Raw genomic sequence first — 25,687 nt, 5'->3', positions numbered from 1 at the left:
AGATTTTCAGAATCAGATCTGGGCAGCTGGTTCAGCAACATCAACTTCTTTGTATTCTAGCCAGCAATTGTTCAAACTTGCTGGCTCCAGCTGATAAGTCCAATATTCACTCTCCTTTTAGCTATCTTACTCTCCCCTCTAACTCGTGATGGAAATATGTGGCTCTTTGGCTGATTAATGCTCCATTATGTTCACCAGCTAGTGGCTAACTTTTTCTGTCCTGTTTGGTGCTGAGCAGCTTTTCAGGTTAAAACATCTGTTGTGGCTAAAAAAGCAACAAGAACAGCAAGGGTGAACCAAAAGTTGTGGGCCACTAAAGCAAAACAGTAAGCTAAAAGATGCTATAGAGCTTCATAGAGCTGAGAGGAACTTCAGAGTCAGATGATAATTCTCACTACAGTCACTACAGCCCCTTTCACGTCATCAATTGTTAATGCAAAAATATTGGATATAGCTGCTTTAAGGATGAAGTATCTGCAAAAAAAAAAAGAAAAGAAAATTACAGCCTTAGTTTAAATATTTGGCTAGATTATAATGAAGACCGTATATGAGTAATTTCTTTCTATTCCATTAACACATTGGTGTATTCCTCAGGAATACTGAGGAAAATGTGCTTCACTGCCTGAAATCATAAATGTCAAAGCCATCACTCTTTAATGGCAATGAGTTCCCAACCCTCTTTTTGCTTTACTTCATGCCAGCACTAAGATGTGGACTGTTGTATTTCAAAATGTGAGTGAGAACAGCCTGAAGTTGTGGAGAAGACCTGAAAAAGCCTTTACTTCTTCGTTAAAAAACATCTAAAGGTTGCAATCCACATTTTCACATTTTCATTTATACATATTTCTTTTATGGTCTATCGTTGAGAAAGTCAGTAGTGTATGATTACCTATGGCCCAAATTCTCACTTTTATTTTATTTGTCCTTGCTCTGTCTTTGCAGTATTGGACACTACAATGGCCCAGTTTCCCGAGTGTGATCAATACAGTTTCATCCTATTCAGTTGACTCCAGTTCCTCAGTGCTGCCTATGAGAGGATCAACACAGGGGATGGAGGGAGAGGTCAGGTCTTATGCCAGTGTTTGGTGGCCCCACAGTATCAAATCCGAGTGCAATGGTTCGATAGCTTGTTAGTATGCCTCACAATTTCATGGCACAGTCTGAAATGCAAAAGAAGACACGCTCTAAATATAAATCTGTCATATTTTCAGCTGAGTCTGGTGTAATACTTGCACTGCATATGTACAGTAGTTGTTGTAATGGTTATAACTCACCATGTCTTGTGTTCCTCTGGGTAAAACGTGCTTTTAATCTTCCTCAGTGTCTGTGTCACTGACGGATGTCGGAGGAAGTCTCAACTCACTATGCGTCTCTGACTGCAATTACGCCGCAAGAGGGGCAGGCAAAGTTCAGTTCAGTTCAACATTCGGAGGGTGAAGAGACAGACAGAGAAGCATACCTTATGTAGGTCAGATAATCATTTGTGAAATAATGATAATGCAGCTCACCTTTAGCTCCCCTCTGTCAGCCTCACTCTTGTCTGATTGCATCAGAAAGGTGTGTTTTTACATTCAAAATTTCATGATTGGGCATACGCAGAGGATGAATCAGAACCTCATACGGGACAGCAGGATGCATCCAGGAGGATGTGGATGATCCAGCTCTCAGACTGCCCAAAGGTCCCTGTGGATAAAGACCAAAATTCTCCGTTTTAATGTTTCGCCAAATGGTACGGCGTGGTGCTGAGTGAGTGTGACACAGTCAAAACTGTAGCTTCTTAAAATGTCACAATGTCTGAATCCATTTGAAATAATTTCTCTGCAGCAGTGCCCTACTGTGCAGCACACCTCCTACAGCCTGAGTCAAAGACACACACATACAAACACACACATCCTTTTTTTTACTGAATTGGTGGAGACCCATCATTGACAAGATGCATTCTCTAGCCCTTTATGCAAAGCTTAACCATCACAACTGAATGCCTACCCCCAACTGTTACCCTGACCATAACCGGAACCCAATTCTAACTCTAACCCTGAAACCAAGTCTCAATCCTCAAACAGAAATTTCAACTTGTGAGATCCAGCTGATGGACCCCACAAGTATAGCGGGTTCTCGGTTTAGTTTCGGACCCCAAGAACATGGCAAAACAAGCCAACATATTCACACACACACACACACACGATATATATAAATATAAAATATATATGATGCAACACATTGGGTTTTTTGTTTTTGTTTTTTTTGGTAGTGTTGTAATTACATGGTGCATATTCTTAAATGAATTTCTTTTTTTAACAAAATGTTATTGACACACTGTAAACCAGGGGCCAGGTGTAGGAGGGATGGTTGTTTACCAGCTCTCAAACAAAACATAATTAAACTGCTGTGCAATTTTCAGTGTTCACTGTACTTGATGGGTACTTGAACGTGACAGGACACATGCTATACATGAGAGTGGGAGGAAGGGGGGGACCACAGGGGCCCAGCAGCTCATTTTTACCCCAAGGCCCCCTTGTGGGTTAATCCAGCCATGTGCACCGTCACACAGAAATGAACATGCCCATTAATAACAGTTCTACCTTAAGCACAGCACCATGTGCAAGATTAATGTTGTTTGCATGAAGATTAATAATGTCTGGAATGTGAGAATTGATGGAGGCAAAATGACACCCACCTATGAATTCACCACGTGTACTCCAAAGGCGCACAGTGTAGTCTGTGGATGAGGTAAGCACCACTTGATCATTGTCAACAATCTGCAGCCTGGACCAGAATAAAGAGGCATGAGACAAAATGGGAGAAGGCATTTTTGGCAGAACACTCTAAATCATCCACTGTGTTGGTGCGTCTGATGGCAGATGCACCCCAGGCAGCATCTCACCTATACTGATCATCTGTTTAAGACCTTCCCACACACAGTCACTTCTATACTTTGTTTTTTCTGCTGCAGCAGGAGGTAGTTATGCTGTTTCTGCTGCCACCGACACCCCAGGCTGAGTATGATTGGTTCTACTATGGATGTACCCATCGAAGGGTGTATACAACAAGCTAAAAGATAAGGACACAACCCAAAGTCGAATTTCTCTTTGACTGCAGTCACCCAATAATTTTAAACTAATGACAAGAGGAATCTCTGACCATGAAAAGACGTGTTGTGCATTTTACATACCCAGAAACTCGGCTGGTGTGGGCATGCCAGAAGTTTTCAGCTGAATAAATGAAAAAACAAAAAAAAAGTATTAGCATGTTCTGATAGCCAGTACTTTCACTTTATGTCTAATTAAATGCAAAGGAAAACAAAGAATGAACCTAACCTCTTGATGATTTTTGCTCAGGGGCAAACCTGTTCATGTTGTAAACATAGATGTAACCAATTTGGTCGGCAGCATACAACAACGTGTCCTTGTCTGTTTTAGCCAATTTTGTAATCTTTTGTTGGAATCTAGACTGCAAAGTGGAAATAATAATAAAAAAAACACCATCAAATATGAGCACCTTTCTGTCACTGCATGTTCATACAGTATAATCAACTACTCACTTTCATTGTTTGCCAATGACTCTCTCTACCACTCAATCTAACAGAATGAAAGGGACAAAATTAAATACTAATATCAAACAGTTTTCTCCCCTGTGGTGTCTAAATGTTTCCTTACATGCAGACAGATTTAATACATTTCCCTGGATAATAGTCCTCTTCAAATAATCAGAAAAATAATATAATACAAAATGTGTCAGGCAGGCAATAAATTGCAGAAAGTAATCATGGAGAAAGTTCATGAAAATAAGAGCACAAGCCATTATTCCTAGGTAACAAAACACAACTGGGGTATGACGACAAAGCAAAAAAAATGTTTTAGGGGTTTTTGTGTGTCTTTTGAAGAAAATATTAGCATTTTTATGTTATATAGCCTAAAGAGACAATTTCTGCTTTCTTTAGGAGAATTTCATAGGCACGTTTTATTTCATCTTTGGGGATTACTGCTCCAGATGCCCCCATATTCATCCACCTTCCAGAATTAAAGGATTCCTGCTTTGCACTGTGTAGCTGCAAAGAAGGTACCTTCTAGTTGTTTAAGAACTGGAGCTAAGCAAAGGAACTGCACACTATGAATTAGCTTATTCTTTAATCAGCGATTTTGGAGACAAGGGAAAGAAAAGTAAAACTAGCGCTCTATTCCTCGATATCCAAAAGTCCCACTGAGCAACATGGTTAAGAAAAATATCTTACTGTTTTGAAGCTACTAACAAACTTTCCTCCTGTAGCCAAGGAAAACTGCTGTAATTTGAGGTTCTTCAGGAAAATGATGCTTGGAACACTGGTATCAAGTCCTAACAGAGAAAAATGCAATGTAAATGCAAAACTGTATATTCATCATTCAAAATCCAAAATCACATGATGAGTGCTGCCGAACCGACACTGGGTATGTCCCGAAACCACGTTCCACAGTATAATCTTTCCATCATAACTGCTGGTGCCCAGGAGAAACGGGGGACACTGCGCCACACAAAGGATGTCCTCATTATGGCCATTTTTCTGAGGAAACACAAAGATGTGATGTGATTATTTTCGTTTCAGTCATGACTGAGTTATTGTAAGGAATTCCTATGTTGGTTTGCACATAAAACAATACAGTGTATTACTTTTTCCTTCTCGTCAGGATGTTTTTAGATCTGTTGAAATGTGTTAAAGCTTTAGAGTTTATGTCTTAACTGGCAAGGAAAGAAATTTCTTTTTTGCTGTTTCACAGTTTCTCCAGCTGCTGATCGTGGCCTATAGTTATCAGACAATATACAGACATGAGAAGTGGTATCAGTCTTCTCATTTAACTCTTGGCAAGAAAGCAAGTAATCGTATATACCTAAATGTTGTACAATTTCTTTAACCTTACCAATTCAGAAATGATCAAGGAGTTTCCACACCTCACAGAATAAGTGGACGTCTTAAAGGTCACCAATCTGTTAACCAAAAATTTTCAAGTAAATGTTTTTCTGAAGAGCTAAGGAGTCTCATTAAAACGGCTGAGAGGAAAAATGTTTCAAAGTGACTTGTTAAAAATATTGTATGAATGTCAAAGAAATTTTAACTGAAGCTTTGGTTTTAGCAGACAGTACCGTGGCCAAGTGTGCCACACATTCTGGATCAGCAGCTGACATGATGTCAAACCTCTGAGCGAGCTCACAAGCCAAACATTACTCCTGCTGCTGCACCTCACACTGATACAAAGTGATTCATCTTATCCTTTATGTGCTTATTTCTCACTGAACCCAACAGGGGTATTTGCTTGGAGCGATTCTGCCAACAAGAAACTGTACACATTATGAACCAAATCAGGAAAAGCAGATGGCATTTTTGAACCTATAATATACTCAGGGCCAGCTTGTGGCATAGGCAACACAGGCGGTTGCCTAAGGCACAGAATGTCATGGGGGTGTTGCAAGAATGCCACTGATATAATTTCATTAATCATGGTCATAGTAACAGTATTATCAACAAGAACAGCCTTTTAATTACAAAAATAAACACACTGCGCTCCCTGAACTGTCAGTCAGGGGGGTGAAGACACCGCTGCTCCTCACAATGTTTCACCTGCCCTCACTCAGCTCACGTCTGGGACGTAACACTGACTGCCTGTTGGGCAAATGCTAGATTGGTTGAGCTTGAAGGACACTTCAATTATTATTACCACAGATACAGATATATGAATCTAAACTGCAATCTAGCAGTGGTGGAAGAAGTATTCAGTTCCCTCGGTACCAATACAGCAATGCAAAAGTACTCTGTTACAAGTACTCACTTAAGTAAAAGCAAATTCATATTAGCAGGGAAAAGTAGTTAAAATATTAAAGTACTGGTTCGGTCCCTCCGACTGATTATTACGTATGACATCAGATGATTAATACTGAAGCACCAGTTACAGCATGTTACTGTTGGAGCTGCTGGAGGTGGAACTAGTGTGAGCTACTTTATATACAGTCTTATATACACAGATATTGGATAAATCTTAGGGGTCGTGCGATGATTAATGGGAGAAGAAAGAAGAAAAAAAAAATCCTAATCATGCCTAGAGCACCAAAGTGGCTAGAGCCGGCCTTGATTATACTCCATGCCGAAGCAAAATATTTAGCTGAACTGGGCCATGTTTTAAAATTTTAATGAAATGCAACACAAGACTGACCATCTGGAAGAACAGAAAAATTCACAGTGAACCCAAGGCTCAGTGGATAAAGGAAGGAGACCAATATATATGGAACAACCCATTGATCTTCCTCCTGCAGGCCATTAATGAAAAACAATTTCAAGAGAGGGATCTGAAGATAATCAAAGGGGTCTCTTCTCTTACTGGCCACTGCAATTCAATCTTTCTGCTCTGTTAATGGGCGTCTTAAGGGTGAATGTAACCATCAGCCATAGTGAAAGAAACGACAGGGAACTCAGCATCACATCTTCCAATGGATCATTCAGTGTTAGTGAGAATCAGTTTTCCTTCAATGTGTACCTGTTAGCTGACCACATTTTACAGGTAAAATCAGATGAAAGAACTGTAACCTATTGTGGGATATAATTAGAAAATGATTATACAGCTTTGAGAGCTCGACTCACCTTCAAAGAAGCCGGCTGCATTAATTATTGCACCAATACTAAAGTGTGGTTTTGCTCGGTTTTGAACTGTAATGGTAATTAAATGTTCAAAGCAGTGAACATGTTCGCATTGACTTAGTGAACATGTTAGCATGCTGACATTAGGATTTAGCCAAAATTACTGCTGCGCCAAAGCCAGCAAGTCCTCGCCATTGGACTCATAGGTTATTTGTCTCCACCAGCAGTAGATGTACTAGACCACTGTCGTCATGATAACAATAATAAACAGGTTATGGTTGTGGAATGGTCCCAGTGTGGTTAGGTTTAGATACAAAACCTACTTTTTTTTCACTTGCTTTTGGAATGGACAGAGTTTGGCTTAAAATAAGTACTTTCTGAGAAGACTTTCATAGTCACGGTTACAGTGTTAAAACTGCAGCTGTGCAGTGTCAGACTGGCCATCCGGCATACTGGGACAAATCCTGGTGGGCAGCTGCATCCGTGGGCCAGTGGGCCGTAAGAAAATCCATAAAGTTTTTACCGGCCCTGCCAGTCCCTTTACCAGCCCACTCTGTCCAGGGCTGAATTTCTTCCTGCAGTTGAGGTTGTGAAATGGTCATGGATAAAAGATTCACACTGGAAATGAACAGCGGTCTCCTGTGTGAAAATCCCCATCCATTCACCCCACCCCCCTCCTCTTTATGAAGCCTTTGTCATTCTACATACTATATCACCTGACTTCCTCCTTGGCTCCCATCATAATTACTACGGCTGCTAGACAAAGGGCATTTAGTGCTCATCTTGTGTTCTGAAGTGAGTCATTGATGAAACCATCTTTACATTTCACTTAGAATTCAGACTCTCTGGTGCAGAGCCTGTGATAAACTACAGGTATACTGACAGGTCAAGGCTTTGCTCCACTGGGAAAATCTAGTGATGATGTGTAGGGGAGAAACCTTGACTAAACATGCTCAATAAAAATTATAATATAGTATATGTACAATGTGGGTACAGGAAGGTGGTATATTTTTTAGAAGAAGCTAAAACATTTTAAAATACAGTATAATAGAAAATCTCAAAACAGAGAGAAATGGAACAAGGAAAGAGGAAGGAGAGAAGGGAAATGTCGGGATGGTGCAACTCACTGTTTGAGTTAAAAAAAATTTCTGCAGGCAATGCACAGTAGGGCAGAGATCAGGGAGGCTTTGTTACCCATCTCTCTCTGAGCTTTCCAGCCAGTCAGCAAAAACCATTCTTAAGACCAAAGACTACAGTGTCCTCTGTGTGCCTGTGTAATATGAACATAGAACTGGCAGGGAAGCTTTATCTTCACTGCCTTGTAGGTGCAACAGTGACTGAGGTAAAGTATGAACAGAACTGGCCAAGCACCCCCACTATGTAATGTACGTAGATGTTTGTGACAGATAGGAGCAAAATCACCATTATAAATAAATCTTATTCATGCACAGATAGACATAAGTAGATACATAAACCATTTTCTCAAGTAGACATACAGAAATATTATCAGCAAAATATTCCCAAAGTATTAAAAGTAAAAGTTCTCAGTATGAAGAATGGGAAAAGTCTTATAATATTGTAAATTATATTTATATTATTATATATATCATACTATTTGATTACTGTTACTGATGCATTAACTTGTAGAGCATTTTAATAGTTCAATTTGGGGCCAATTCTTACTACTTTGTATATTAGTGGTTACTTTAATATATTACAATTGATCATATTTTGATGAAGTTGTTTATATGCAACTTGTTTTTATAATGCTTTATAATGCAAAGTACAATGTTTGCTTCTGAAATGTAGTAAATTGGGGGTATAAAGTAGCATAAAATTATAGAATTAGTACCTCAAAATTATACTTAAGTGCGACACCTGAGTAAATACGTATCTACTGGCTAGTTACTTTCAACTACTTGAAAAGGTAGATTGTCACTTCATAATTTTATAAAAAGAAAATATAAACCACATCCACTTTTGCCATGGCCATAATAAGGAGATGAATAAGATGGTAATAGAATCATTGAACTACAGAGCTAACTGACACTAGCTAGCTGCATTTGCCTAATGTGTTTTTGATCACACATTCAGTTCACAACAAAAAGACACAATTTGTCCCCCTGTTGCTTTCAGCACAGAATGGTGTGCTTTTTAGAAATACAAGAATAATGTTTGAATCCATCCAATGTTTCTACGGCTGTCATCTAGTGTGCCTGAAGTAAATGTCATGGGGGGAATACAAACCCTCAGACAGAAGCCTTTGAACTGTTTATTATTTTGTCCTGCCTGAACATCTTTTCTAAAAGTTACTGTCAAGACAGTTTTCTGTTCATTAATCACCAGATCATCTGGCCACGAAGGCTGCGGCCTCTGGACATGATGAAGGTCTTCAGGTATGTCCTGACAAGATAATAAGAGACATTTTACACCTCAGTAAGTTTTGTTTGCATCACAACAGCAGTGGCTTGTAGAACATCCTATTAGCACTATACAGTAAAATTCCTATTAACCTGACAATGATGAGAAGAGTCATTTACCATACAACAAAAATGGGCACAATTGTTTATAAACTGTTGAAAAGGTTATATGTAACATGAGTCAATCTTTTTTGCTGTATCAGAATGGAGTTCAGCTGGTAATGACAATGTAAACAAATGCAAATAGGATGCAATACGACAGAGAGATGGAGGAACTGGAGAAATAATGGGAATTGTATTTCTGACATGCAACTGACAAATAATAGATCAAATTCTGTCTTTTCTTTCATACTCACTGAGTAAATGTCAATCTTCCGGTCCCTGCCGACAGACATCACATAGCTTCAAAAATAAATTGCACAAGCTCAACATGGATTCAAATTTATACTGAGCCAAGAACATTTGCCAACTATCGCATCATTACTCACCAGTTCCTGTGAACTTTCAGAAAAATGCAGTCGGACACCTCTTGACATTCACCAGCTACAGGAAAGATTGAAAGAGATTTTTCACAACTACTGGATACTTTAGTGTTTCAAACATTTTGTTTTCAGAGAGTAGTGAAAATTTACAATACATACCTTTCTGTAGTGTCTTTAAGCACTTAAACACTTTTACACTTATGCAGGGGTTCACACCCACCCCAGCCAGCCCCCTAGCCCGCGGTTTCATTTAGACATGTATACAGGGGCTCCCACCCACCCCAGCCAGCCCCCTGGCCCGCAGTTTTCATGTGTTGGCTGCCATGGGTGTCCGTACAGCTCAGCAGAGGGAAAACAACACCTGGGAAGATCGGGTATTGTGAATCAACCCTTTTAATGTCATGCAGCATGGACACAAGACATACAGTTCACAGTGTGTTCTGCAGTGTTGTCTCAAGAGTGTTCTCTAGTATGACCTCTTTATACCTGCCATACATTCGTTTCCCATTAAAGGGACATTAAAGGATGTCTTCTGATCACCCCTACTGTAAACACTCCGGACAACCAAATGGGGTTCACTCCCAGGACATCTAAGGTGTTTCCAGATCAACAGTTACAGATGTCATTTCACTTTAGGGGACATCTGTTTTAAATGATCACAAGATATAATCCTTATTTTCTTACAACACCCCTGGGGAGAGGTTTACAACAAGGATGGCTTTGGTTACAGCTTATTTCTATGAACAATCCTAAACTTAGTATCACTAAATTGAAAAAAAAAATTCCACATTACCCCCTTTTGACACAAAATGTCAACACAATTGTCTGTTTCTTTGGATTAGGTTTCTGTTGTAGTGGTGCTGATGTCATCTTTTTCTGGGGTCTCCTGACCCTGCGTTTGTTGAGGATGGCTAACATTCCAGCTGCTGTTGGATGTGACTTAGAGACTCTTGGTGTTTCACTGAAGACCATTAATGGATGGTGATGGCTGTGATTGTCACTCCAATAATGACAACCGCATTTCAACCCCCGATGCTGTGACTAGGTTGTTTCAGTTCCAAACAGTTCAGCTGCTTGGGCAGCTGAAAGCTTTGCACTTTCAACTATACTATGATATGCTCAGTACATACAGCTTACTTAGACCATATTCAGAGCCAGTTGATGGAGTCCTCAGCGCTGAGCCATCTACAAAGTGAACAGAATCAGGAATAGTCGGAGGAGTGTTATCCTGTGGTTTCGACATCGCCTTGACAAACTGCAAACAGTGATGTGGTTCTCCAGCTTCTGCTGTAGCGAGCAAAGTTGATGGGTGGAGTGACATAAGCACATTTGCCTAATGCAGCAGTCTTGCTGGGGTTTAGCTGAGAAAGTTTGGCCTGTAGGATGAGAGAGTGAACATGTGGAACATGGACAACAAGATGATACATAGCAACAATGTCAACTGTTACAGCTCTTAAACATGCCACCATCGCTCTTTCAGTTGTAGAAAATCATGGTTTATTACCATTGGACTGAGTACATACTGCTGACATAAAATGATTGAGTGAATGAGTGAAACAAAAAGACTAAAAAGTTTAGTCAAGTCTGGAAGTCCTAAGAACATGGCGAAGATGGTGAGTTTGGGAACAGGCAAGATGGTGAGTTTGGGTATTCCACAATGGCACCTTTGTCTACAAGAGACTGAATGACAGATACAATGCCTTCAACAGCTTCAGGGCTGAATGGATATTATTATGGTCTAAAAGTTGAACAATGACAGGAGATGATTCTACACCTTCTCAAATATTCTGTACTCAATGTCCAAGAGGAAAAAGATATAAACTGAATAACAGCGAGATGAATATTAAGGAGCTGTAGTGTTCTTTGAGGAAAAAACTTTTGGGTAAAAGTTAGATGTTTAACATGATCTGCTTTCTTTTTCTTTTTTTTTTTTTAGAATTTCACACACCATTATCCTTAAATGACTACATCTGAAGAACAGTTTCAAAATATCTTCAGAACACATTGGATTCTATGATGAATAAAGCACAAAGGCATAACAACCAACCTTATCTTTAGGGAGAGCACAGCCATGCAGTCTGCTGCAATGAAAAGAGATTTCATAGCCGACGAATACGAGCACGCAGATATGTCACCGTGAATCCTGCTCACTTTGGGGTCTGCTGTAAACAGGCAACACTGGTCTTGAATATCCCAGATCTGAAATGAGAACAGGCTAACAATGATGGAAGATGAATTTGCATCATTTACTTAAGTAGAAGTTGCAATATCACACCATAAAAAATACTCTAATCAACTTATAATTACAAGTAGAAGTTGTGCATTTGAAATTTTACTTAATCAAAGTACAGAATAATTAGAATTCATTTGTGCCAAAGTAGAGTATTAATCATACAGAATTGCTATTGTCCATGGTACTGTACATTAAACTATACTGTATAGTATAGGACTATCATCAAAATTAATGTATGTAAGCAGTACTAAAATGTTGACGCTAGTTACTTTTCACTACTGCTTGTGAAGTTCCCGTCATGGTTTATGCATGTATAGTAATGCAAATGCTGTATTAATCTGTATGGTTTGGAACATAAAAAATCACAAAATACAAAAGCGAAACTAAAAAATAAAAAAAACTAATGAATCACTTTCACAGTGCTGTCAGTAGAGACAGAGAAGATCTGACTGTCCTCTGAGGAGATGCAGAGGTAGAGGATGGGAGCAGAGTGGCCTTTCAAAATACCAGTTGGTTTCCTAAAAAGAGAAACAGAGCCAAGTAGAGGTGACTTTTTAAATTAATGTTGTCTTAAAGAAAGCCCAGTGAATTGTGGTTCCTCACCCAGAAAAATGTGGGTTCCACATTCGTATGAGTCTGTCCATGCCTCCAGTGACCAACAAGCTGTGCTTCTGACAAAGGTCAAAGGTCTTGACACCTTTGTAAATGGTGAAAACTGTCTGGTCACATGATGCCCGGACCTGTGGAGTCCAGCTCATTTGGACCTTCTTGGTCTTACCCTCGTAGCAGGCCTCTCTGATCTCATTCAACTGCTGCTCAGCATCTGTTAAAGGCAGCACACGGCCTCAAGAAGGAAAAGAGAAAAAGAAGCATTTTATTACAAGGCCATGTGTATGAGAATCAATCAAAACATGCTTTTTGGATCAAGGGTAAGCCATTATCAGAATAAATGACCAAGCTGGCCAAATGGACATGCCCACATACATGGGCGATCACACACACACACACACACACACACACACACACACACACACACACACACACACACACACACACACACACACACACACACACACACGCGCGCACACACACACACACGCGCACACACACACATGCTGGCATTGATTGGTGAATTTGTGATAGATGAGTCATCATGAGTCATCCCTCACAGCTCTCCTACCACGCTGCTTCACGTTTGGCTCTGAGTATAATTATTGCACATTGTAGACTAAAAGGACTTGATTTTTTTTTTTGTTGTTGTTGTTTTAACCATCAATTTCAGCACGTGTGTCCAGACAATGTGTGTAAGAACAGACAGGTAAGTGTGTGTAGGCATGAGTCCAGTTAACAATAAAAATCATGGATTATTTGTTATTTGTGCTGAACGTGCTAATAAAGAAAAAAAGTTTAAAAAATAAATAAATTACCTATAACAAGAGACAAAGATTCTTCATTTGATGAGGAGACAGCAGCTTGGAAACTCTGAAAATATTTTACCTAAATTCAGAGGGCAGAGTTAGTTGCTCGGTCCATTCCAGTATTATCTGTTAATAATACAAGTGAAATGCCACACCATTGAATGGTTTAGACTGTTACATGGTTTCAGCAGATATTATAAGCTGTCTTTTGGCTGAAGTAGTATATTTCTTCATAAAGAAGGTGTATACATTCACACTGAAATTTAAAATGTCACCTGAGTCACCCAGTCACGATGAACCTTCCATCTGACAAATGTCACATTCGGAGAGATCACTGCGTTGTCAATCATTATGTTGGGTATGTTTTCAACCTTTGGTAATTTATTCCATAATCTATAAAAAGAGATGCTGAGATGTACAGTCAGGCCTGAAACTGGCCACACTTTCACAGGTACAACCTCACATTCGTCCACTATATAATTTCTTTTGATTGGCAGGGAACCTATAGGAAGCAAAGGTATAATTTTCCACCACATCTTTGAAGTGACTTGTACAGACTCTTAACCCAGCTATTTTTTTCATGAGTTCACAGAGTCCATGCAATCTGTTCCAGTAAAACCTGAGCAAAATAACTGCATGATCACTACTGTGAGAGACATACCATGAATCCAACTCACACAGTGTATGTTCTCAAGCCGCATACACTCAAAGGCCCTGATGTAGCATTTACTGTAAAATGACCACTGTTGGTCATATTCCTCAGTAGAGTGAAACTTTTAACTCATCAGTACAAATGCTATTTTGCTCAGGAATCACCAAACATGCAGTGAATGTGTGTCTCTCACAAAATAATATTCTTGTTTCTTTTTTCACTAACAAACTCCTTTGATCAGTCAAGAACATGATCTGGGAGGGAAACAAGTAAACAAATCTGATTGAATGTTAAAGGTTGATGTCTCCCTCAGGCTCAGCTGAGCTTCCTTTGGTTACCTGGTTGTGTAGAAACTCAAAGAGTCTTATCACTGTTTTTGAATAGCAGGCAGACTATTGCTGGAAAAGATTTTCTCATAAGATTATATTGTAAAAATAGTATGTGCCGTATATACTAGCAGTAGATTTATAATAGGAATATGTCTAGTAGGTCTTTAGAAAAGCACACTTACCTGAGGGTATCTCCAACAGAGGATATTAAAATGATAGTCACACATCCCTGAAACACAAAGACAAATATTAACCTCTCCCTCTATTAATCAAATGGGACATAATAAATGATTTGGGTCTGGTAATTGGATCAGGTTTTAAAAAATGACCTACCTCAGTGTCTCCATACAGAATACAACATTTATCAGGGCCAGTGTAGCTATGAGGAAAAACATCAACCATGATGTGGGACATATTTGGACATTTTGAAGACACGTTAATATGTATCTTTGTTGCTCACCTGTAGTCTAATGTCAGAGGCACTGTGTCGAGTGCATTGATTTGGCAATAAGGCTCCAGAGTGGAGAGCTCATAAAGCTGGAGCTCCCTGTCCCTGCAAGATAATGAAGACATGCGCAATAAACAAACTTAGCATAATCTGGGACCCGCAGGTGACACATATAATAAAATTACTCAATGAATGATCCAGTCTTAATGTCATTTTGATACACTATTTCTTATTACCCTGTTCCGATCATCAGCTTGTTGTACTCCGTCATCAGAGTGAAATCACTTGCCCACTTTGACTTCCTGTTGGCAGGTCCTTCATTCTGTTATAAATAACAAAGCCAAGAGCTGAAAACTCAAACTTAAATTTGGACACATTTACATGAACACCTGCAAAATATAATCTTGTGCTCAAAAAGTAAACCCTGCTTGTAAAGCTTAATGCTATGCACACAGAAGAGTGACAAAATGAACGCCTTATACCATTTGTACAAATGGGTAATATTAAAGGCTATGTCTATTGATATTGTGTATTTTACTTACTAACATTAAATCCCATGAAAAGGAGCAAACCAACAATGAACTGATTCTACCAACAAGTGTTCTCTGATCCAGCTTATTTTGCTCAACCATGAAGCTTCACAATTGTCCAAAAACAATTAAAAAAACATATCAGTGAACAACAATGTTGAACTGTGTGACATGCTCCCTCATTATGATGAACACACGCACTGTGGTTTATTTTGAGTCAATCTGACATACACCGCCCTGCTGCTGTAAATACGCACCAGGACAGCAAAGGTCAGCTGCTAAAAATAGTCCCCAGTAAATGCACTATTTACCCCTGTTTGAGTAACATTTGCTAAAAACTACAGTCCCTTGCTGTTTTGGAGCTGTTTTTAAAAATATGCGTCTTCAGTAGGAACCAAAGGGCTTCGGGATGAGTGCCACAGAGAAAGTAGATCTTTTCATGGGATGTGTTGACAGTAAGAAACATTCAGGTAAATTTACATACAAACATGTGTTTGGTCTTCTGAGGTTTAAGCTCAGGGTTCCAGAAGCAAACAGCACCATCTTCTCGCACTGTTAGGGTGCCATCATTGGTGGAGTGGATGTTGACGATGGGAATGCCATGACCCAACGCCTTCATAGTGGCCGGCAGAGTAAAAGCCACCTGCTTACTGCGCCTTGCACTTTCCTCTTTCTCTTTGTGCTCCTGCAGCATGTGTGTGCAGAACTGACCCTGCATCACATTACCATGTGTTAGAGCTGTCAATGTTCAGGTAGTGCATCCTGCATGTCCACAGTCATGAAAGTGAGTACAATTGTGGAATTATTCTTTGACTCCTGCATTTTAAAAAATAAATCATACTCCACTGTTACACCAAATATCTACAATAGAAAAATCTTCTTTACAAAGCAGGACATATTTTTCATACAACCTATACAAATCGACAAACAATCCAGCTAAAGAAAAACCACTGAAAAGATGTTAAACATTAAGTCAGGCATAACTTTGTGCTAGTACCATTGAATTGCTTTTGAGTCAACTCAAGACAAATGTGTTATTATACAGTCAACTTGGCATTAGAAAAGCTGATTTAATCCTAATTGCTGTGTTCTGGTCAGTTTCACTTGCTCTGAAATCACCCTAATTTTTTTTATAGTGGCCTACCTTTTTTATTGCAGGTTCCTGGTGTTAGCATGCATGGAAAAGTGTCAGAACTAAGGCAGTTCCCCTTATACTGAATAAAAAGGCTGCATGCTCCATAAGAAACAAATATGAATTTCATCTCACCCATGAAATCCTCCCTTGGCCTGAATAATCAATCTTCTTAAATAACTCTTGAATCTGTGCATTGCTCTGTGAAATTCAAAGAACAAAAGAATAAAGAACAGTGACACTTATTGTAAATTAATCAAGTAATTGCAAATGCTTGTCCTTAACTGCAAAGAAGGGAGACACAGCGAGCACAGAGATGAGACAATCTGAGAGACAGTAAAATATAAAGAGAAATGTCACACTGTCTTACTGTGTTAGGCAAACCCAAACATTTCTTCACTATACGTCCAAAATTCTTCGCATCAATGAATCTCAAGCCACCCGTTTCAAAGTCCTTTATAAAGAAAAATACAGTCAACCCTTCCAGAGATGAATAACCACACTATCAGTGTGTTTTAGAAAGATGCAGTTCATACAGTACCTCAAATGCAAGTTTCAATTTCTGGAGGTTGTCGAGTGATATCGTCTCATCAATCTTTTTGGAGAGAAGAAAAGTGTTGGCATTATTTTATGACACAAGCCAATTGCCATTCTATCTACAAGTTGATTATGAATATTATAGGAGAAGAGCACAGTGCACAATAAAACAAGTAATTAAGTTTAATTAGTGAAAATGCTCCTTCCATTTTTTTTTCAGTCCACTCAAATCCACTCACCAGGCAGTTCACAATGTCTGAGTGCTAAAAATACAAATCAAGGTTAGAGAGGAGACATTAACAGTGCATTTTACACTGAAAACTGTGTAATTACCAGCACACAAAATTAGGACTCCACCTCCGAGAATCAGTGACTACCTGTAATAGCCACAACAAAGCCACCACCAGCTATGTCTTGTCTCTGAGATGCTTGCACGAGGCCAGATGACAGGCCATGCTCTCTGCGTTAATGGCCTTTCTTCAATTTGCCACAGTTTCCTGGCAACGGCTCCACGATCCATGACACTCTTTGATCTATCATTAATAAATAACGGGGATAAACACCCTAATTCCTTAAGGATGTAACTAGAGTCGAGGTTTCCCTGCGGTATTTCCTGTATCGTTGAGATAATTGTTTAATCAGTCAGAGTGATGGAAGTACTGAAAGTGTTCACATAACCTCAACCTCTTTCCAAATCCCTTTGTTAGAGCTGCATAACTTTGAACTCCTGAGCCTGTTCCGCCTAATCTGTTATGGCACAATTATTCATTACATTAAGTAGGAGAGTGTGACTGACATCTGCAACTGAAACCCACAAACTTCAGCCGGTGCATTTGCACCAGCCTCCTACATCACTCTATCATTCCTGTCAGCTTGAAAGCTTGAATTTGAATCTACTGGGGCCCTTTTAAGTGGTTGGCTCAGCAACCATGTTTGTTTTACTTTGGCCTGCAACATGGCCATCCCTGGAATAGATTGTCCTGCCCAATGTGCTGTCAGGCTGCTGGTAAATTGATCATCAACTTGATTTAAAATGGCACTTTTGGCATTACTTCACATTCATTCTCCTGCTGGTGAGATATGAGCTGAAGTTGAGTTTAAGCACTTTGGAAAGAGACTGTAAACTGACAAGTGTAGCAATGTAACACTCTAGTGACACCTTGAGGCCAAAAGCAGCAACTTTAGGAGAGCCACACCACCACAATAATTGTGACTTATGACAACTTCTGAGATGCAGAGATGGGTTTAAATAGGTCACATTTACTTCTCTGATTTCACTTTTAGATGACATTTTGAAAACTGTACCTTGAGGCTGCAAAGTCTGCGAAATGAATCAATACTGTGGTGTTGCTGTCTCATGATTGAGGCCTTATCTCCAAGTGTGACAGAGTGCCTTCGCGTCTTCTGTTTCAGCGTCAACCATTCAGGCTGTCCGCTTGCTGGTTTTGGTGCTGAGAAGTCAGTTTGCTCACTGTAAAATCCAGGTTGAGAAGGGTTTCTGGTCCTCTCTTCTTTACTTTCCAGCTCAGAGAGGATGCTGTAGGATTTGAGATGTTATTTTGATTAACTGTGTGCACTGTTCTTATAGTACATTGTTGTTAAAGGTAAATGTTTTGCCCCTCATAACAAGTATGTGAGAAGGAATTTGTTGTATCTTCACTTGACTCAGGGTAGCCTACATTTTTACAAACTACACACAAATCTATTTAATCTTAGGACTGCGATTATGAATCCCATGTGACCAGTGTCCCTGTATTACATGGTAAGTCCTGCCACAGATGGTAACTCAAGCACCATGACAACAGTAAACATTTTCTGAGCAAGACAGAGATGCATGCATAACAACCAGAGAAACAAGTGAAGGCCTCAATCTATGGACTTATTCCACCCTGTCTAGACATTAGAAACTTTAATGTAAGAACTGTACAGTTAAGACAAATTTGGAATTAAACTGGCATGACACTAAACAAAAATGTGATTTACTAAGGAGAGCAACAAAATGGCAAATTACCTGGTCACATGTTGGGTTTCTAATCTTCCAGAGGCTGAAGAAGAGCGAGTCTTTTTCCCCAGTGGCATCCTTGTTAGATGGTGTGTCTTAAAATTTGATGTGATATAAGAAAAATCAGACTTTAAAACACCACATTTCCTTAGTCGGGCCTCCAAACAGACGTTAATCAGACAGATCTAACATTAGTCTACCTGACACTCACTCTAGCATTACACCTGAGAAGAGCAGGTGGCCCCATGGTAACCAAGAAACCAAGAGTGACAACTGAGACTACAAAACAAAAAACAAGACAACCACCCTCTGGTTACAGAGGGAGACACAACTTTGTCACCATGTTAAGTCTTTTTTAAAACTAAAGATGTATTGCTCTGGTCACATTGTACTTCAGTCAGTTAATTGCTGTAGCAACTTTCAGGTAATTATAGTTTAACTTATCTCATTAATGTTGATGCATTTTTACATTTTTATTGCAGCTACCAAGGGAATGAATACATTTAACAAATACATAATTTATATTCCTTCTGGAAGGACATGGAAAACGCTGCTGGTGATATTCCATGCAGATAGAATCCATTAAATCAACGCAAGAAGTTTTATCGTGTCTTGTTATCAAGCTGCAAACAGACTGCATAATGTCAAACAGCAGAACACGGGGGCAATGAGACATGAAGGCAGACAAATATCTTTTCATCCCAGGGAGACGTTTAATTATCACAGTACACAAGTTACACACAAAAATGAGTAAATTAATTTTATCTGTAGTGTATTATATAACTATCCATTTCATGCATTTATTACCCCTACCATCAATTTCATAAAACCACGAAATACAAACACAGATACACCAACCACTAATTTGAGCCACACGGTTGAGAGAGGTCCTGGCCAGCTTGATATCTACTCTAGTGAGCAAGACTTACGCACAACAGCTGGAAGTTTATTTACTTTATCCCCATTGTTTGGATGAGTATCTTTCCTCAAAACTGTTTTTACAGCTTCTTTTTCTGCAAAGTCAAAAGATGCAAATCATGAGTGACCTGTCTGTCAAAATCAGCAAAACGCTCAAACATTCAGAGGCAAAAGATGATGCTAACCTTCCTCAGGTAAAATACTGTGTAAACGCTCTAGCTCCTGGGGCAGCAGGGACCTTATTACAGATGAGACATTAGTAACTCTCTTTCCACAAAACCTGTCATAGGTTGACAGATGTGATCGTTTCTGCTGAGTGTGGACATGCCTTTGCACAACAGTTGGAACTGCAACACACAGAGGATGAACAAATAGAAATCATTCAAACTGCGTTTACATGTGTCGTCAGTGGTTTTTGAGTGGACAGTACCTATACCACGGCAGGCCACTTTAGGATCCGTGTTGCAGCTGTAGTGAGAATGATTGGCCATCAGCTCAGGTTTTTGCTTTGGCTGGCGATAATTGTCCCTCATCTCTGTGTCAGTGGAAAGGGGAACACGGTACCTACTGCACAGAGGTGCAAGTCTTCTTTCTGTATAACCAGTGTGATTATATCCTGTCAAACAAATTCCACAATAAATGGAAAATAAACTGTAGAGAGGAACAATATGATTACAGTGATGGTTTGATTCTGACACGCCTCAGTGCTTGGATGCCTTTAGTTCTTCTGTCCTGACATGCTTTCATATTACCCAGACTGAACCAACGGACTTGTCCTACCTTGAGGCATGCCCATGAAGTCACATTTATAGGTGGAGCAGTACTGTGCTGTCAAGGCCTTATAGATCTCCTCTTCAGATGGGGGACATTTCCACGGAAACATGACATACTCAGGGCTTCGTGTGGCGTCCCTAGGCAGCCTCCACATCATGAAAGACTTGGGGAAAACAGAAAAATTTGATTTAAAGGTTACGATGCACTGTGAGAGGTCAAGCATGGCATACAACTATAAATGTAAAATTGAGGCTAACACAGCCCCAATTTTACCCACCTGACTGGGATGCGGGTTGTTTCTCCTCCATCCTGAGGCTGCTGCTGTGTGATTGCAATCAGGTTTACATGCTGGCTTCCAGCAAAAGTCCTTATTATACACAGTTGAACCAAAAGGACCAGACAGTGAATAAGAGTCTATGAATGATGTTGATGTTGGGCACCTACATAAACATTCACATAGATATGCAATTATAAACAAACACATCAATTCTACATGCTTATTCAGAACTTTACCAGAAGCCCATTATACTTACAGCAGAGCCTCTGTCGCAGAATTTGGCCGACAGACAAACTGTTTTCTGTGACATGTTTCATATGGATCCCACCACTGTTTGCCCCCTGCAACCAAAATTTACTATTAGATCACAACACTGACTTCTTGATGGGGACAAGAAGTCATCAAGAAGTGATGCTTTTTCTTACACTCAGACCTCACACTCACAACAGCAGGTAGGAAGCAAAGTTACCCTGAGACCAGGGGGCATGAAAATAGAATAGAAATATTTACAATGCAGCAAGCAAAAATTATAATAAAAAGGGACTCTGCAAAAGTCCAAAATTAGACTGTGGAACACTGAAAAAAGTGAGATTACAGACCCTCATTACACAACAAATTGAGATAGACTTAACATATTACAGTAAACCAAGATGGAATAGAAATGTAAGGAAATAAAGATGCCTGCTAAATCAAATATAACATGATTTTACGATTCAAGGCCCAGATTCTGTTACTTCTAAGTTAATTGTTAAAAGGTTCTCACTATCTTTACATATCCATGGTTTAACTTTACCTTTGGTTGCCATTGGTGACCACTGTTTTGTGTTACAGTTGTTTTCGGTGAAATGAAAACCTTTCCTTTTCCATGACCAGATGAAAGTTCACTTCTCGGATGGCTTGCTGAAAAGCATAACTGTCAACTGTGGATCTTAAATTTGAGCCAGTGTGTACAACAGTTGGAGAGTTTTGCTTCACGATATCGGCTTTATCTATTCAGAGGCAGATCTGATCGCAGCAGGATGTTTCTAGGCACTGTGGTTATGGAGACCTACAACATTTGAATGGTTGCTGTGAGCTGCTCAGCAGGAGAGACGTTGCATTAAAAATTTAACATAGCCAGAGATGCCTTATTTATGTCTGTTACTGACGGCAGGCAGCAAAGTAAATTTGTTCAAATACTGTGCTTGAGTACAGTTTTCAGGTGCTCTGAGTAATTTCATTTCATGGTATAAGCTGCAACTCCACAACATGTCAGAGAGAAATTCTGTCCTCTGCATGTATTTGAAAACTACACTTACTCTGCAGACTAATCAAGACTTAAAATAAAATCAGGGTTTTCTTCGAATTTGGTTAAATTATGTACTCTGAAAGCGGAGTATAACAAGGTAAAAAGGATTTTTAAAAACGTATTTAAATCTGTTTTACATTTTTCCTATGCCATAATACAGCTTGAATTTGTTGCATATTATTTTTTTTAGAGGTAATTAATTAGTATTTTGCTTTGTTTCCAGTGTAATAATTATGCCAATGAAAACTAATATAATTTCATACGGGCGCAGAAGCATATAACACTTTGAATAAATGTTATGTTTTTTATATTTTTTTGAGTGTATTTTCACCATATTACACATACTTGTTTAAAGAATGTTATTCCACCACACATTTCTGCACTTTCACTTTCATATCCAAAATTCACTCTACTTAAACGCATCTTTCTCTTCACTAAAATAAAGCCACCGGTTGTATGTCATTCAAGTTTAGCGCCATCGCCCCCTCGTGTTTTGGACAACCAACCCCACAACAAGCAGGACCGAGACAGACAGTGTCCAATAAGATACTCCAAGGAGTTGGCGGCAGCCAATGTCCCACAGCCGGAGCCCAACACACAGGATAAACACAGAGAGATACTCGCAGCCTGAAGACCGCGCTCTGACGGTGCTATTCGTCCTATTGTTTGAGACGTACCGACGCACAGCTGGCCTCATATAGCGCTGTAGGGGTAAGCATCATAAGTATGAACTAATTAACAAAACGACTAATGTGCACCTATTATGAATGAAACAGTGGGCTGCGACATGTTCCGCACAGTATACATTGGTGTTGTACATGTTTAGTTGCATGACTGAGCTGGATAGGATGCTAACACAGTCACAAGCTCTTGCTGGTGTTTAATACTGCCTTGCTAACTTGGCTACGTTGTTACCAAACACTGACATTAGCTGCGGTCGTAAATAATCTCCGAAACACAGTACACTGGTTACTGCGCTCGGGTTAGCGTAACCTCCGTTGATGTGTTGCCAGCTAACAGCTAACACGTTTAGCCATCTGTGTTAGCCTGACAATGGTGGCTGGTCTGGCCGTGCTGCTATCGAAAAAGCTAACGCTAGCGAGAAGGTGAATAACTAGGTTAACACCACTTACTGATGCTGAGGCTGCCCGGGTCCGGTGATGCAGGCGGAGCATCTCCCTCCGAGATGATCGCCACTTTCACTGAAACTTTAAATCCAATAATCTGCGTTCTCCAGACAGGCTATTGGGGATTAACAAGAGGCCAGTTAATAGGCTAGACGAACGTAGGGTGTGTGGAAACAGCCCGGTAGCCATTGTTAGCAGTGTAATCAGCCATTTTAATAATCGTCTCATGAAATGAGCTCTGTGGCATGCCAGCTAGCTACAACTAGCTAGCCTAGCTTGAAGCAAGAGGACACAAAGCAAGAGGGAGCCATAATGGCTAACAGCTAACGAACAATCAAAGGCGGTGGAAGCTAATGCTAATGTATTCATCTGCAGCCACAAGCCGGGTAGCTACATGTTATACCAATGAGATTCTGCTATAACACACTGTGCTGTTTTTATCTAGGTCTGCACTACATCTATGTCTGTGGGTGAATTCTGAAAGTAAACTAATGTGTTGTTGAGTGTAGTATTAAAAGAAGCATCATGTTGGCCTCTACATACAATGGATCATCAGTCACCCCAGACACCCTCCTCCCACTACCCGGTTTAAACAATAGATGGAACTGACAAAGCAAGAGGCAGACAGTTGACTAGAGGGATGTTTAGATATTCTCAGTACCATTGCAGGAGTGGACTTGGACACATTTCACTCAAAACATATCTTTGTTTTTTTTTCCCTCTGTATTTAGCAAGCCAAGATGGTGAAGGATCCAAAGAAGCCGAGGGGCAAAATGTCCTCATACGCCTACTTTGTGCAAACATGCCGAGAGGAGCATAAGAAGAAACATCCTGATGCCAGTGTCAACTTTTCAGAGTTCTCCAAGAAATGCTCTGAGCGATGGAAGGTAAAATAGATCACTTTCAATATCTGAATCTTTTTTCCTTTTTAATCTGTGAATCCAGTATTTTCCCTGAAGCGGTGTGAGTGATCTAGATTCTTTAAAGCTGTTTGTGTTTCCCCAAAGACAATGTCACCCAAAGAGAAAGGCAAGTTCGAAGATATGGCCAAACAAGACAAGTTGCGTTATGAGAGGGAAATGAAGAATTATATTCCCCCCAAGGGCCAGAAGAAGAAGCGATTTAAGGACCCCAATGCCCCCAAGAGACCACCGTATGTACCATAATCAACTTGCTCCACACCACTACGTTTTTTTACTTTCTGATAATAAGTGCTACGTGGATTATGATGTGGTAGAAAAACCCTGACACATTTTTCTCCCCACAGGTCTGCATTCTTCCTCTTCTGTGCAGACTTTCGCCCCAAGGTAAAAGGTGAGAATCCTGGACTCTCCATCGGAGACACAGCAAAGAAGTTGGGGGAGATGTGGAACAGCTCATCCGCAGAGGACAAGCAGCCATATGAGAAGAAGGCTGCCAAGTTGAAGGAGAAATACGACAAGGTGAACAGCCATCATGTAATTGAAGCTGGAGTTGTTGTTTTTTTTAATTTGGCAAACATGTTTGTTTTATTGTTGAATGAATCTAGCATCTTTACTTTAGGGCAGATGAAAGAGTAGGTTTCTCTGTTGCACTGAAAACACATTTGACATGTTTTCCACAGGATATTGTCGCTTACCGCACAAAGGGCAAAGTGGATTCAGGATCAGCTGCTGCAGCAGATGATGAGGAAGACGAAGATGAAGAAGATGAGGGAGAGGAGGAGGAGGACGACGATGAGGATGACGATGACGAGTAAATTGCAGAGGGATAGGACCTGAAGTTTTGTTTATGCCATATAACCCTAATATACTCAATTCACCATCTTGAAACAGAAGTCAAATTGAACAAGAACATGTGTATATTTAATGTTTTTAAGATGTACAGTGTTATGCTCCTTTTTTTGTAAAGTTAACACTACATATCTTAAGTTTGAGATTTTCTAGTGGTAGTTCTTTATCCCTGCCATATTATGTAACAATTTAGGAGGACTACAAATCAGTATGAAAGTAATTAGTCTATAGGTGTTACAACTCAAAAATGAGATTTCTGAGTTGGTAGTGTATTTTTCTTTATTTTGAAAAATATTTTTTTATGTGCTGTCCCAATGTCTTTTTATTGTTCTTTGAATACCACTCTAATATCAAATGCAGCTGTCGACATTCAAGAATGTCTTCAATAAAGGTCGTTTTTTTTTTTAAGAAGTTTGTTTTCTTCTCTCCATCTCAACATTTTCGAGGCTGCCAGCCAATTATCGAAGATCTAACATAAGAACATGTAGTTTATCAAGTAGGTGCACTCATAAACAATTCAGACACTGGGGTTTGAGGCTTTTCATTTAAAACATAGCTAATGGTGAATAAGTGCAAGAAGACATATCTTTGTTCTCATTTTTGCTGACAAATTCCATTTATCCAGAACAGTTGAAAACAGCTGTTTTAAACTTGAATGATCAGGTGGTATCAACTCATTTTGTACTTTCTGATGCATTGCAAATATCCATCGAGTGATATCACCTCTCACTAAATCATATGTTTGGA

The 25,687-nt window shown here is 39.6% G+C and overlaps 3 protein-coding genes across 3 annotated transcripts; 1 reads left to right on the top strand and 2 right to left on the bottom strand.

The window, feature by feature from the left end:
- Positions 1-1,307: 1,307 nt before the first annotated feature.
- wdr95 (WD40 repeat domain 95) lies at positions 1,308-18,901 on the bottom strand. The gene is given in 28 exon segments (XM_041046524.1): positions 1,308-1,376; positions 1,509-1,542; positions 1,544-1,648; positions 1,650-1,683; positions 2,678-2,766; positions 3,173-3,212; positions 3,318-3,450; positions 4,232-4,537; positions 8,945-9,004; positions 9,378-9,423; positions 9,510-9,564; positions 9,784-9,893; positions 11,551-11,702; positions 12,149-12,254; positions 12,340-12,580; positions 13,164-13,233; positions 13,430-13,547; positions 14,318-14,364; positions 14,469-14,514; positions 14,596-14,688; positions 14,820-14,905; positions 15,598-15,825; positions 16,381-16,446; positions 16,616-16,699; positions 16,787-16,840; positions 17,022-17,045; positions 18,088-18,319; positions 18,794-18,901. Coding segments are annotated over 28 exon segments (2,796 nt in total). The 5' UTR covers positions 18,862-18,901.
- A 698-nt stretch (positions 18,902-19,599) lies between these two features.
- On the bottom strand, positions 19,600-23,379 carry LOC121187331 (testis-expressed protein 26-like). Its single transcript, XM_041046523.1, has 9 exons — positions 23,344-23,379; positions 23,175-23,283; positions 22,548-22,700; positions 21,010-21,094; positions 20,754-20,916; positions 20,483-20,639; positions 20,133-20,318; positions 19,888-20,049; positions 19,600-19,797 (listed from the first exon to the last, which is right to left on the bottom strand). Exons 1-9 carry the CDS (start codon positions 23,377-23,379, stop codon positions 19,691-19,693), a joined length of 1,158 nt encoding a protein of 385 aa, XP_040902457.1. The 3' UTR covers positions 19,600-19,690.
- On the top strand, positions 22,541-25,346 carry hmgb1b (high mobility group box 1b). Its single transcript, XM_041046689.1, has 5 exons — positions 22,541-22,752; positions 23,900-24,055; positions 24,176-24,321; positions 24,436-24,610; positions 24,772-25,346. The coding sequence occupies exons 2-5, from the start codon at positions 23,909-23,911 to the stop codon at positions 24,904-24,906; spliced, it is 603 nt and encodes a 200-aa protein (XP_040902623.1). The 5' UTR covers positions 22,541-22,752; positions 23,900-23,908; the 3' UTR covers positions 24,907-25,346.
- The last annotated feature ends 341 nt before the right edge of the window (positions 25,347-25,687 follow it).

This window comes from Toxotes jaculatrix, chromosome 9 (assembly GCF_017976425.1).
Source record: "Toxotes jaculatrix isolate fToxJac2 chromosome 9, fToxJac2.pri, whole genome shotgun sequence".
NCBI lineage: Eukaryota > Metazoa > Chordata > Actinopteri > Toxotidae > Toxotes > Toxotes jaculatrix.
The sequence above is the reverse complement of the archived record's forward strand: the minus strand, read 5'-3'. Positions and strand labels throughout refer to the sequence as shown.

Bases quoted from the DNA above. Each gene is read 5' to 3' on its own strand.
- hmgb1b (XM_041046689.1), top strand. From the start codon at position 23,909: ATGGTGAAGGATCCAAAGAAGCCGAGGGGCAAAATGTCCTCATACGCC. The intron at 24,056-24,175 runs GTAAAATAGATC...GTTTCCCCAAAG, and splicing joins AATGCTCTGAGCGATGGAAG to ACAATGTCACCCAAAGAGAA. The intron at 24,322-24,435 runs GTATGTACCATA...TTCTCCCCACAG, and splicing joins AATGCCCCCAAGAGACCACC to GTCTGCATTCTTCCTCTTCT.
- LOC121187331 (XM_041046523.1), bottom strand. From the start codon at position 23,379: ATGGCTGATTACACTGCTAACAATGGCTACCGGGCT. The intron at 21,095-22,547 runs GTTGGTTGTCCA...TTTTGGTTGCAG, and splicing joins TCGGTCCTGCTTGTTGTGGG to GGGGCAAACAGTGGTGGGAT. The intron at 19,798-19,887 runs GTTAGCATCATC...TTGACTTTGCAG, and splicing joins CAGTATTTTACCTGAGGAAG to AAAAAGAAGCTGTAAAAACA.